Source organism: Phacochoerus africanus, chromosome 5, assembly GCF_016906955.1.
Source record: "Phacochoerus africanus isolate WHEZ1 chromosome 5, ROS_Pafr_v1, whole genome shotgun sequence".
NCBI classification, from domain to species: domain Eukaryota; kingdom Metazoa; phylum Chordata; class Mammalia; order Artiodactyla; family Suidae; genus Phacochoerus; species Phacochoerus africanus.
Window position 1 is genome coordinate 121,802,454 of NC_062548.1, and position 13,809 is coordinate 121,816,262.

At 47.8% G+C, this 13,809-nt stretch overlaps 1 protein-coding gene across 1 annotated transcript in view; it reads left to right on the forward strand.

Moving 5' to 3' along the window:
• Positions 1-487: 487 nt before the first annotated feature.
• APOB (apolipoprotein B) overlaps positions 488-13,809 on the forward strand; it is a 40,219-nt gene continuing 26,897 nt past the window's right edge. Inside the window, exons 1-15 of the mRNA XM_047782560.1 lie at positions 488-682; positions 1,039-1,077; positions 2,077-2,192; positions 3,568-3,713; positions 5,744-5,897; positions 6,744-6,899; positions 7,529-7,653; positions 8,339-8,424; positions 9,505-9,724; positions 10,459-10,686; positions 10,910-11,027; positions 11,136-11,282; positions 12,205-12,416; positions 12,679-12,916; positions 13,438-13,614. Of these exons, the coding sequence (XP_047638516.1) occupies positions 613-682; positions 1,039-1,077; positions 2,077-2,192; positions 3,568-3,713; positions 5,744-5,897; positions 6,744-6,899; positions 7,529-7,653; positions 8,339-8,424; positions 9,505-9,724; positions 10,459-10,686; positions 10,910-11,027; positions 11,136-11,282; positions 12,205-12,416; positions 12,679-12,916; positions 13,438-13,614 (2,232 nt within the window). The 5' untranslated portion in view covers positions 488-612. The remainder of the gene's footprint in view (positions 683-1,038; positions 1,078-2,076; positions 2,193-3,567; positions 3,714-5,743; positions 5,898-6,743; positions 6,900-7,528; positions 7,654-8,338; positions 8,425-9,504; positions 9,725-10,458; positions 10,687-10,909; positions 11,028-11,135; positions 11,283-12,204; positions 12,417-12,678; positions 12,917-13,437; positions 13,615-13,809) is intronic.

Consider the following 13,809-nt stretch of genomic DNA (forward strand, 5'->3'; position numbering starts at 1 on the left):
TCAAGTTCAGGGCCCCCATGCAAATTCAAAGTCCACCAAAATGACCAAAATGGAGGAGAAAGGGTAGATGCTGTTAAGGGCTGGCTCTCCAGTGGCTTCAAAGTCGGATCAAGGAGCAGGGATCGGTTTGGTCCCTGTGCTTGGTCACCTCCTGGAGGCACCCCTGGGTGAGGACGGGCTCCTGGGGCGCAGAGCCGCCTGGCCCCTGGCTCCACCCACTGAGACCCCAGGAACAGGCCAGAGGCAAGGCCCCGCCGGCCCTGGCTGAGTCCGAGCTGAGCCCCCTCGCCAGCCCCTCCTCGAGACTCGGGACTCGGAGCTCGCCAGGCCTGGTGCGGAAAAGCAAACAGGCCCGGGACGCTGGCCTTTGGACCTTTTGCAATTCTCTGGGCGCTCTTTCGGCCCAGGTGCTGAGGCCTGGGCGGGCGGCCTCATATAAATAGAACACGGGTGCCGGCAGCACAGTTCCACCTCGGGTGAGGGTGCGGTACGGGTGCTGCGCGGGGTGCTGCCTGTGGGTTCCTGTCCCTGCGGAGCCAGCAGCCAGCGAGCAGGAGGCCAGGCCCAGCCAGCCAGGCGGGAGGAAGCCGGAAGCCGCTGCGCAGGTCGGCCATGGGCCCTCCAAGGCCCGCGACGCTGCTGCTGCTGCTGCTGCTGCTGGCCACCACCAGCGCCGGGGCCAGTGAGTGAGGCCACCGGGCCCCTGGGTGTGGGGCGGGGCGGGGTGGGGGTGGGGGGCAAGAATCAAAGCTGAGGGATGGGAGCCAGGGCAGGAGCGGTGGCTGGAGCAGCTCAGGCCTGGGTCAGAGGGAGGACAGCCACAGATCTGAGGACAGGGGCCCGGGACCAGCTGTGTGGCTCCTCCAGACTCAGAATGGGGGGGGGGGGGCGGTGATAGGAAGGGCTGGGGATTAGGTTCTTCAAAACCTGCTTCCCTCCTAGAAGATAAAGGCCTCTGCAGTGGTCCTCCCTGTCAGAACCTAGGACCCCTCTGGAAGAAGGGGAAAATCCACAGTTGTCTTTCTCCTTTTGTTACAGGAGAAGAAGTGCCGGGAACTGTTGGCCAGAGCTGTCCAAGTAAGGCACTTCTCCTCTGGGCAAGGAAGGGTGACCCCACCCCACCCCTCTGCACCTTAGGTCACTGAAATGCTGTGATGCTCTGATTGTGGAAAACTGCTCTGAGCCCCAAATGCTGGGGGTCTCAAATCTTTTTTATCCGCCTTTCTTACCTGTCCCAAAAGTTCAGCCTGGGGATAGGGTGGGGGAGGGACTATCCTTCTGTTTGGTCCAGGGACACTTTAAAGAGACATCACTATCCTGTTTGTCAGGGGCTAATCATTAATCTGCAGCACAGGAGGATGAGGAAATGCTGACTTTAACCTTTGTGCAGAAATCCAGACCCCCACCCTTCTGTATTTACCTGACCCCTGGAGGTCAAAGGAGCTGGCCTTGCTTTGGTACCCTGTGTTCTGAGAGAGGGAGGCTGGCCTCTGATGGGGCGGCACTGCCATCTTGTGGGCATCTTGCATCACTGCATCTGGGCTCTTTGTCCAGATGTTTTTCTCAAATTGTTCAGAAAATTACTCTCAAGCACAGTGGAAACCTCCAGAAATTCCTTCCCCAAATCTTTGGTGGTTTCTTAGGCCAGCCTGATACCCCTAATGCTAAATGAAGTCTGCCTCAAGTATTTGATAGAATAAAAAAAGAACCAAAGAATCATGGTATTTTCAAGCTGAAAAGGCAATGAGAGATATTTGCTTTATGCCATCAATGCTTAATTTTCCAGGGCATCTTTGCTATAGATTTTCTGAACCTCATTCCTTGACCTCCCTTCCTTATACTTCCGATGATATATTCAAAGAATGCCAGCCAATTTAAACACCAGCCTCGGCCAAACCATAACGCAGAGGTTAAATCTATAAAGGAACATTAAGTATAAGGCAAAGTCAGCTAAAAATAATTTGAGTTTAATTACCATTTTTGATTATCGATGCCACTACCCCTCTCTACCCAGGACTGACTATCCTTGGGCAAGTTATTTCTGCCAGGTAGCTGACTTATTTCTCCTCCCTGTAGGGGATGCAACGCGATTCAAGCACCTCCGGAAATATGTATACAGCTATGAGGCTGAGAGCTCCAGTGGGGTCCCTGGGACTGCGGATTCAAGAAGCTCCACCAAGATCAACTGCAAGGTATGAGGGGAGATGGAGGGCCACTGCAGGACTCTGGAGCCTGGCACTGAGCAAACCCAGTGCCAGTGCTTCGTGTAATCTCAAAGCCCTGGGGCTGGTCCTCAGTTTGCTGGTCAGCCACTGTGCTGTGAAGGTGTCTGGCATAGAAATATTTACCCACCAGATTTATTTTCTGTTAGTTTCCAAGAAGTAATCAGGGTATACAGTCTAGAATATCAGGATCTCAAGCCACCAGATTTAACATATTGAGAAATGTTGAGTAGAGGAGCCAGGGGAGGTAAGCATCTCAGGACAGCATTCTGGAGTGTGGTGTTTATAACCTGAGTCTCATCGTGTCTGCTACTAAAAAACAAATGGAAAAAAAAAAGAAAACTATAAACATGCAATTTGTTCTCAAATAAAACTTCCCTTATTGTTGAGCTAAATGTACTCATATCCATGTTCCTATGGAACAGATCTCAGGGCCACTGTTGGGGTTTGTGTGGGAAAGAGAAGTCAGGCTGGGTCACCCTCTTCTTTCTAGGGCCCCAGCGTCCATGCTGTCAAATAAGGTAGGCATTGGCCACATGTGACTGTTTAAATTGAATAAAAGTGAAAGTTCAGTTTCTTATCACCCTAGCCATGTATCAAGTGCCCCACAGCTGCCCATACCTAGTGGCTCCATATTGGATAGAGCAGATAAGGAAAATTTCCATCACTGCAGAAAGTTCTTTGAACAGTATTAGATAACAACAAAGCATCTGTTTAAACTCCAGCCAAATGGGAAGCTCTGAATAGGCCCTAATAGATGCAAAAAGTTTTGGATGTTTTATTTGTCTGTTCACATTAAGGAAACATTTGTTGTTGAAACCAGTGATAGCCCTCCCTCCTTCTTCCTGGTTTCCTTTCCACCCTCATTCCTAGGCTGCATTTCTTCTAAGCAGTTGTACCTTAAAGTGAGTACATTTAAGAGTTCTTATTGGGGTTAAGAGAGTTAAGAACCCGACTGGTATCCATGAGGATGGGGGCTCGATCCCTGGCCTCACTCAGCCGGTTAAGGATCTGGTGTTGCCACGAGCTGTGGTGTAGGTTGAAATGCAGTTTGGATCCCATGTTGCTGTGGCTGTGGTGTAGGCCAGCAGCTGCAGCTCCATTTTGACCCCTAGCCTGGAAATTTCCATATGCTGCAGGTGTAGCCCTGAAAAGAAAAATAAATAAATAAATAAATAAAGTGAGTACATTTAGAACCAGTAGAAAGATATCCTGCTTTACACGCGTCAGGGAAAACTTCAGAAACTTGGCACCCTAGAACATGGAAAAGGCCAGAAAGCCCAGGCCGTGGGGGATCTTGTGTTTCAATGGAGACTCTTACTGTGCTGTTACCCTCTCTTCTCAGGTCGAGCTGGAAGTCCCCCAACTCTGCAGCTTCATCCTGAAGACCAGCCACTGCTCCCTGAAAGAAGTGTATGGCTTCAACCCTGAGGGGAAGGCCTTGCTGAAGAAGGCCAAGAACTCTGAGGAGTTTGCTGCCGCTATGTCCAAGTAAGATGTGGGCCTGTGCATTTCAATTTCTGAGCTAAGGGCATCACCGAACATGTTGTGCATGAGTGAGTGTGTGTGTGAGAGAGAGTGTGTGTCCATGTACATGTGTGTTTATGCTAGGCGTGCATGTATTTGTATTCTCTGTTCACCATAAACCAAGAGAACAGCTCAGTTTTCACAATGAAAAAGAGGACGGCACTATTTACCCTCCCCAGTGAAGTTCCTCTAATTATCATTTAAATGTGGTTCTCCAAGATCTCAGGCTTTAAAACTCCTTGAGCTAATAAAGCTGAGATAGTTTGTTTAAACAAGTGAATTCATATTCAAAGAGTGAAATGGAGACAGTGCTTTGTGATCTTCAGACAGAGTCTGCAGGACTTGTTTCTGAAGCCAAACAGGGCAGTGCAGGGTCTTCTCAGCAGAGGGCGCCAGTTTCCAGGAGTCCAGGGAGAGCCAAGGTCCGAGCCCCTCTCCCTTCAGGGCTGGCCTTCTGCCAGTGTGCACTGACCAGACCATTGCTGTTGCTGACAGCTGGCATCTCCGCTGACCATCAGTGTTCATGCTATACTGGTGGTTAGATGTTTTTGAATGTCACCCTTGCCTCATCTCCACATCCCAGGCTGCAGTGTCCTAAGTGTGTACAAATACTGGCAGTCATTGATTTGTTCATTTGGTAACATCAGAAACTCCCTCCCTGCATCTTCCAATTTGTTAAACATTAGACTCGGGAGCCAGAATTGGCCTTGATACTTCTGTCTCTAGCAAATACATCTTATTTTATGCAAGACTTAGATGTATCTAAGGAAGTGGGGTGCAGGGGCTGAAGGGGTAATCAACCCTTTCTCGCCTCCAAACAAAAGGGACTCCTGCTTTTGACCAGTTCAGGGCTTTCTTGTGAGGCTGCATCACAGCGTCTGGAATTTTCTGAGAGGATGGTGGACTGTGGGAGACATGTCTAGTCTCCTTTTCTTTCTTCTGACTTATCTAGAGCAGTTGCTGCCAAGCCCTGTGAAGCCCCCTAAGGAAAGTCCCCAAAGGAAAGTCCCTAAGATCACAGTTGACCCAGCCTTGAGACATAGTCTGAGATCATATTTTAAAAGTGAATGAATGTCCAACAAACGTATGGAAAGAAAGCTCAGGCTCGTTAGTGGTCAGAAAATGCAATTAATGTAATAAGATATTTATCACCTTATACCCGTGAGACTACAGAAACTCAAAACAGCTGGACCACTTATTTCTGGCAAACCTGTGAGGAGAAGTGTCCACTCATGCATTGCTGGTGAAAATGAGCACCCTTAGTCAATATCGACTATAATTAAAACTACTTGGAGCCTTTGACCCTACAATTTCAAACTCTGGGACTCTAGCCTATGAAAAGAAAAGTAGTAATGTGTGAAGATCCATGCATAAGAATGTTTAGTGTTGTTTGTGTGGCCAAAAAAAAAAATGAAAATTAAAAATCCAGGAAGAGAGACAGTGAATGTCATTTATAGGTGAAAATCTGAATAAAGAATGTATAACCACAGAATGGCATGTTATATAGCTTTTTTTTTTTTTAAGAATCTGTTAGAGCTCTAGAAGGATTTTCACAGAGTGTAATTAAATGAGAAAAGCGAGATGAAGAAAAGTGTGCATCATACAATGCCATTTGGATAAAACAGGCAATGACCAAACCTTTTCATGTAGATGCTTTCACTCCCACACTTGTGTACAGGATTGCCTGAGTGCGGAGAGGCGAATGGGATGCCCAGTGGGTTATTCCGTGGGGAGTGTGGCTGCAGAGACTGATGTGGGTAGGAGACAGGGGGTGGGTGAGCCAAGCAAAAAAGGAAAAGAAATGAAAGAAAACCAAAAGCATACACACGTGTGTATGCTTTTTTGAAAATATATGTGTATGTGCAGTTATTTATGAAGAAAAGATGTTGAAAGAAAAACAATTGTTAAAAGGAGGCTGCAAAGCCACCCAGCTTGTATCCAGCAGGCTCACGGTGGAGAAAGAACACTTGGTAACCAAACTCTGTCCGGGACAGGTATGAGCTCAGGCTGGCTGTTCCAGAAGGGAAGCAAGTCTTACTTTATCCAGAGAAAGAGGAGCCTAAACACATCCTGAACATCAAGAGGGGCATCATTTCTGCTCTCCTGCTTCCCCCGGAGACAGAAGAGACTAAGCAAGTGTTGTACCTGGTGAGAATTTAGAAAGCCGATAATCGGGGCCCTTTGAACTCATTTTCACATGGCGGAGCCAGGCCCCACTTATACGTAAAGTGGATCACTGACCTCACTGCATGGCTGGTGACCTGGGAGGCCCTATGCTGGTGTGAAGCCCCGGCACCCAAGGCTCCTTGTCCTCTGCTCACTGAGGGTCATCCCACACAGCCTGAGCAGGCCAGGCCTAATTTTAAAGCAATTTTCTGGGAGTCCTGACCACCCTACCCCTTTGTTTGATTTTGTTCTGTGTCCACAAGGTATAGCACAGTAAAGCCTGTGTGTGTTTTAAACACAGGAAATAATTGAATGTATTTGCCAGCCTCTCTTAAGAATTTCAGGTTTTGATCTGAGAGAGAATTCAGTTGGCTTCAGTCCCAGGAACACACTTGAGCCCCTACTATGCCCCGAGCTCAGTCCTGCACTACACTCACAAACACACTGCTGCCTCCTGCAGCGGCCTCTCCTCAGGCAGTTCTCACGACCTGGGGCGAGAACCAAGGCCCATAGAGAGGGTGGGTTGGAATAAGAGCCATGAATGAGTGAGAGAGAAAGTGCTCTGAGAGGGCAGAATATAAAACCATCATTGCCCGGGTCTTAGGAGGGCAGGCAGGGCGCCTCAGAACCAGAACCACCCTGACATGGTTTTCTCACTCCAGCTCCAGCTGCCCAGGAACCAGCAATGCCCACACTCTGTCCAAGAGGATGAAACCTTGTCCCAAATCCACGTGGGCCCTGCCTTTCCTCCCAGGCTCCTTTCCAGCCCCAGCCCCTAAAGACAGTTCCTCATGCTGAATACACCTGTTGGATCTCTTGCTCTCCTAGGACACTGTGTATGGAAACTGCTCCAGTGACCTCACCATTAAAAAAGGGAGAGAACATGTGGCAACAGAAATATCCATTGAAAGAAACCTGGAGAAGTGTGATCGCTTCCAGCCCATCAGCACGGGTGTTAGCCCGCTTGCTTTGATCAGAGGCATGGTAAGGTTCACATCAGCGTTGCTATTCACACTGGCAGCGTCTTCTTTAGTATTAAAATTTCAGAATGTTGGTACTAAGGGATCTCAGAGAAAAACCTCTAGGTAAAGAAAGCCTAAAGAGCAGTAGCTGGTGTGAAATGTTCCTGTGAGGTGGGATGGGTGGGCGTGTGTAGGATACCAGGTTCTATATACTTTGTGCAAGATTAGAGGCCTACTGGGTGGAATAAGCAGAGGCCATAGCTTGACTCAGCTTTGGGTCTGCCAAGCTGTTGCATCCCCTTGTCTAAATGTCAAGTACCAGGAGTTCTCATTGTAGCTCAGCGGGTTAAGAACCTTACTAGTATCCATGAGGATTTGGGCTCAATTCCTGGCCTCGCTCAGTGGATTAAGGATTGATCCAGTGTTGCAGCAAGCAGCAGCAAAGCTCACAAATGCAGCCCGGATCCCAAGTTGCTGTGGCTATGGCATAGGTATTGCAGCCATGGATCTGATTCGACCCCTAGCCTGGGAAATTCTATATGCTGCATCATAAAAAGCACCTTCTTACCTGAAGACAAATACCTATGACAGAAGACTCCAGTTCCAGCCCCAGGGACTCACCAAAATGCTTTCCCCTGATGTCATTTGCAGACCCGCCCCTTGTCCACACTGATTGGCAGCAGCCAGTCCTGCCAGTACACCCTGGACCCTAAGAGGAAGCATGTGTCAGAAGCCATCTGCAAGGAGCAGCACCTCTTCCTGCCTTTCTCCTACAAGTAGGTCACCTGCTGCTCCTCCAATTCATTATCGATGGAGTTGCTATGAGCTGACTGCTTCTTAGGTGCCCTGTCCCAGGCTAGGCTGAGCCCAGGAGGGGAATGGGGAGAGGTATGAAGCAGACCCCATCCCTGTCCCCCTTCCCAAGCTAACAGGCAATTGGTAGGAAAGTCTTAGGTATGCAAAACAATTTGAAACCACCAAAAGATATGAGATCCAGACTTTAAGGGCTATAGATCAGGAAAAACCAGGAATCATTACAGGTTGCCCTGGTTAGAAAGGCTTTACAGAAAATTTAGGATTGTACTAGAGACTTGTGTATCATTTTGAACACTTATCAGTCAACGAATGTTTATTGAGTAACTGCTGTATTGTTGGCACTGTGCTGTGGGAGATGCAAAGGAATTTTGAAGCACAGCATTGGTCCATTCCCTCTAGGCATTCTAGAATCATGGGGGGGGGCGGGGGCGGGTGAAAGGTGCCTAGGACCTTCTGATGGAAGAACATATTGCATGAACAGAAGGAGGCCGTGCTGTTCACTAGAGGGGTCAAGGGTATTTAACTATGGTTGGATGGTGAGCAGGATTTGGGTAGAAGTGGAGATCAAGGGAACATTCAACATGGAAAGAACAGAATGTTCTGGGGAGCTGGCCATCCTTGACATTGGGCCTCTTTTGTTACCAGGAATAAGTATGGGATGATGGCACAGGTTACACAGACTTTGAAACTTGAAGAAACACCTAAGATTAACAGTCGCTTCTTTAATGAAGGTAAGACTTCACATGCACATGGTTCTCCGAGCTGGGAATTCTGCCCTTAATGTACCAACCGTGGCTTAGCTCCTTGCTGGGCCCTATGAAATGTCTGCTGACTAATGAGGTTGTGGTTTTCTGGCTTTGGGCCAATCTACAGAGAAAGTGTTTGGATTTCAGAAAGTCAAGTGGCCATGGGATAAAGGAAAGGGAGGCATTTCCTAAGGCTACCTGGGATTTTGTAAGTAGGAAACTGGCCTCCTAGGTCTGCCTTTCTTTGATACACAACCAGGGCTGGATAAGGTGGGGCAAGTGGGAGAGGGCCCTCAGGGTCTGAGAGGAAATACGGAAAGTGGCTGGTCCGACCCTAGCCCTGCATTTGTCCTGTATTTGAATGTCGTGTGCCTTACCTCCTTGCTCTCAGCACCCCGGGATGTCAGCTTTAGCAACATGAGCTTTTGTACCCATTCTACGGAGGGGAAAGGACACACAGAGCCTTGACAATGTGTCAAAGTCACAGGCTATTAGAGGTGGTACAGAATGGACCTCCAGGTCTAATCTAAGCCGGGACTCCTTCCAATGCAGCCTGTTTTCATGCTGCGTCACCCCCTCCCTCGTGGAAGTGAGAGCGAGGTGAAGAAAAGGACACAAAAGAGCCTTCCACTCCCCCACAAACTGCCATCAGCCCCACTGGAAGAAAGGATGGGTGAGCACTGCAGAGTCTAGCCGCAGCTATTGCTAGATCAGCAGCACCTCCTCACCAGTTCTTTTAGGCAAAAAGGTATTTTGATACCACATTCAAACAAGCCTGGATTCAGTTCCAGCTCTGCCTCTTCTGCCCACAAAGGTCTTGGGCCAGGTTAGTGGCTCACCTCTGGGTCTTAGTTACTTTGTCTTTACCTTGAGGAACAGTACTACCCGTGGGGAGAGTGTGGTGAGTCAGTGGAAACACTGGTCAGACCCCAAGACAGAGCCCAACATAGAAGGACTGTCATTTTCCCCTTTGCTGGTCCGCCCCGCCCTCCAGTTTCCAGTAGCCACGATGAGGCTGAGATACAGAGGTAAGCCAGAGTCCCTCTGACGCACCCCTGCTTCCAGGTGCTGAGGCCGTGGGTCTTGCCTTTGAAAGCACCAAGTCCACGTCACCTCCAAAGCAGGCCGAGGCCATCGTGAAGACCCTCCAGGAGCTGCAGAAGCTGCATGTCTCCGAGCAGAATGCCCAGAGAGCCAACCTCTTCCACAGACTGGTGACTGAGCTGAGAGGCCTCAGCAGTGAGGCAGTCGCAACCCTCCTGCCAAAGCTGATGGAGGTGTCCAGGTATTTCTTTAAGGGTCACAGCTCCATCTTTCAGGAGTGATAAACATGTGGTCGCTGGCTGAGACCTTGGCCAAACATAATCACATGGATGATTGCTTTCAACACAGTTAATCAATTAGTCAGTTCATGTTTGCTGAATAGAGAAATATCAGCTAAGGTGTCTAGAGTTCCATGGGCAACACACACATACAGATGTTGCCTCCAAGGCAATGTATATTTGTGCGTTAAAACGGGAGGAAATATTTTCACCTTTTGATGAGTGTCTTCTCACTCCTAGAATGGGTGCCCTGAGACATTTGAGAGAAAAAGAAGCCTGTGCCTTCTGGAAGTCTATAGGCTAGAGGAGAGAGAACTCAGACAAACAAACTAATGCTGTGATTTCTCTTTACTTCAGTGCACTGGCTCTTAGTGCTGTGAAGGTCAGGGAAGGGACCGGGGACCGAATGAGAGTTTGCCTGGCACGTTCTGTGTTCAGACCAAAGGAGAACAGTCCTCTTTGGTGTTGAGTCCAGAGGGTCTTTCTTCAGCCTTTGCTCCACGGTGCTTCTCATGCAGGTCGTGCTTGTAGGGAAGGCATGGTTCCATGGATCTGAGTTAGATTTTGGAAGATGGTTGGATTTGGATAGTGAATACAGGGAATAAGGGTACTCCTGACAGAGGGCGCACTCTCGCCAAGGACATTGTAGCTGCCTGGGAGGTTATCCTTATAGCTTTCTCTGCCCTTTTCTTCTCAGCCCCATCACCTTGCAAGCCTTGGTTCAGTGCGGACAGCCCCAGTGTTATACTCACATCCTCCGGTGGCTGAAAAACGAGAAGGCCAACCCCCTTCTGATAGATGTTGTGACCTACCTGGTGGCCCTGATCCCGGAGCCCTCGGCCGAGAGGCTGCGGGAAATCTTCAACACAGCGAAGGAGCAGCAGAGCCGGGCCACGTTTTATGCTCTGAGTCACGTGATCAACAAGTGAGTTTTACAGATGGGTTCTCCGCGTGGAGGCTAAGGAACAAGCCCCCATCTCTGTTATTGTTTGTACCCTCCCTCCGCTTCCAAATTCTGGTGCTTACTCTCCTGTTTTTCTCCTGGTCATTTTGAGAGTAATGACTTGAAATTAGAAATCAGCAAACTGAAGTGTATATTTGAAGATGAACTTGGCCACGCTTACTGAGTCCTAACTCTTGTTCTGTAGCTATCACAGGACAAACCCTACGGGGACACAGGACCTGCTGGAAATTGCTGATTACCTGTTGGAACAGATTCGTGATAACTGTACTGGGAACGAAGATCACACCTACTTGAGTCTGAGGGTATTTTCAGATTTTTGTGTAACGTGCATCATTGCAAAAGCACTTTTCCTGTTTACCCCTCACATCTCCTTCTGTACCCTGATTCCCTCTTGTTTATTTTCAATGCAGGTCATTGGAAACGTTGGTAGAACCATGGAGCAGCTAACCCCAAAACTCACATCTTCAGTCCTGAAATGTATCAAAAGTACACAGCCGTCGCTGCTGATTCAGAAGGCTGCCATCCAGGCCCTGCGGAAAGTGGAACTTAGGGACCAGGTAAAGTCCACAGAGGAGGGCTGGAAGTGAAAAGTTTCCTCAGATTGACAAGGAATTGGAATGAGAATCTAACTCTCATCATTCTACTGGCTTTATTCTACTTCTTTTTTATATATTTATTTTTTATTTAAAGTAAGAGTTGATTTGCAGTGTTGTGCCAATTTCTGCTGTACAGCAGGGTGACCCAGGCATACATATATATATTTACATTCTTTTTCTTGTATCATCTGCCATCATGGTCCATCCCAAGAGACTGGACATAGTTCCCTCTGCTGTACAGCAGGACCTTGTTGCTTAGCCATTCAGTTCTACTGCTTTTTAATTGCAAATTTCAACATACCTATTGGCTTGACTGCCTAGCCCTATGTAAACATTAGAGAAATACCTGACCTTGATGCTACTCCAGTAGGCAAAATGTGAGATTGTCACTACATGCTGTCCTCCCCCGAGACTGACCGTCCCTCCCATCCTGGAAAAACATGTCTCCTTTTCCCCAGTTGTGCCAAACTAGAATAGTCAGACTGGCCCCACCTTAAGTGGCAATAACTCCAGAGCTTTGGAGACTACTTGATTTACATATTAGCCCCAAACTTACTTTCTCACCCTACCTTTACCGTCACATTGAAATAAGTTATGTTAAAACAACTCTATTTTCAGTTAGTGGCAGACCTGCAACAAGTCATAACTTGGCCATAATTTATATATTTTAATGCAGTTGATGTCAACATGTATTTGACAGGTGTCTTCTGAGAAAACTTCCTTGAGCTGGTTGCTCTGGGGGAACACTGGCAAGGAAGTTCAGTACCAGCATTTGAAGAATTCTTAGAAATTCAGCTTGCACATAATAAGACCAGGCATGTCTTCCAGCATGTTTATGTTCTGACCAAAGAACAGTGATAGCCATCTCCTCTTTTGGATACAGGTCCGGGAAGTCCTTCTTCAGACTTTCCTCGATAACGTCTCTCCAGGGGAAAAGCGCCTGGCTGCCTATCTCATGCTGATGAGGGCCCCTTCCCAGTCGGATATTAACAAAGTCACTCAGCTTCTCCCAGGGGAGAAAAACGAGCAAGTGAAGAACTTTGTGGCTTCCCACCTCGCCAACATCTTACACTCAGAGGAGTCATATATCCAGGAGTAAGTAAGAGTCATTTGCCCCCATCTGCTCCGAAGGGCTGAAATTCCAAACCTGGATTCTGATTCAGCCACTGCCTGCTCTTCATAGACTATTCTTTCTTCCAGAACAAACATGTGTGTGAAAGTGTGGCTGATCTGAGCCAAGTTCTTGGGGTGAATGAAACCCAAATAGTTTGGTAGCGATTGGCAATCCCTATTTACTTGGGGTGAAAGAGTAGCATGATGGCCGTCAGCTCAAAATGCCCTCCTCCTTTCGGTCTAGGTTGAAAAAGTTAGTGGAAGAAGCTCTGAAAAACTCTCAGCTTCCAACTATCATGGACTTCAAAAAATTTTCCCGGAACTATCACTTTTCCAAGTCCATTTCTCTTCCATCACTTGACCCAGTCTCAACCAAAATTGAAGGGAATCTTATATTTGATCCAAATAATTACCTTCCTAAAGAAAGCATGCTGAAAACGACCCTCAGAGTCTTTGGGTTTGCTCCAGCTGATCTCTTCGAGGTATGTATGAGACTGAAGCAGTCTTATGTTTTCTAGTCCATTCTTTTTTATGCCATAAATAGAAAGTCAAGGGGGCTGTGAGCCAGCTATGGGGAAGATCAAGAACCATCACTTCTTTCCCCCTCCTCAACTTCCTGCCTCCCCATTAGGAGTCATCTGAAGCACAAGTCCTTAATATGAGCAGAAATGCAGAAGCCCTTAGACCCAAAATCCAAGGAGGTGCATGGACTGAGCATTCAGACAGATCTGGTTCAAACCCTAAGTCCACTCCATCTTTGAATCTTTGGTTTAGCTATTTATTTTCTCTGAATCTCATCTGTCTCTTCTAGAAAAAAGGTACACAGTAAGTTCTGCCTTTCAAGATTCTGGTGAGATTACTCCTGTGGAGGGCCAAGCTTTGCTCCTGCCCTAGAGTATCCACTGACTACTTATTTAATGAAATGGATATGACCAGGGGACTGGAAGGCTGACAGACAACAGAGAGACTTGATGGCATTTTCTTGCCTGGTTTTCTTTCTCAGATTGGTTTGGAAGGAAAAGGCTTTGAGCCAACCTTGGAAGCTCTTTTTGGAAAACAAGGATTTTTCCCAGACAGCGTCAACAAAGCTCTGTACTGGGTAGATGGTCAAGTTCCTGATCGTGTCTCCAAGGTCTTGGTGGACCACTTTGGCTACACCAAAGATGAGAGACGTGAGCAGGTATGTTCTTGTTGCATATGCTCTCAAGGAAAGCTCTGTATCTAAATGCAAAAGCATTCTTATCTAAGCCAAGAAGTCATCAAGGAACTACCTAACTGAAGTGACAACTATGGCTGTGGTTAACCAGTCCAGTGGAGTAAGAGCCAGGATCTTCTGAAGTAATAGGCCTCCCAGAGATCCGGTTCTGCCCAGGAT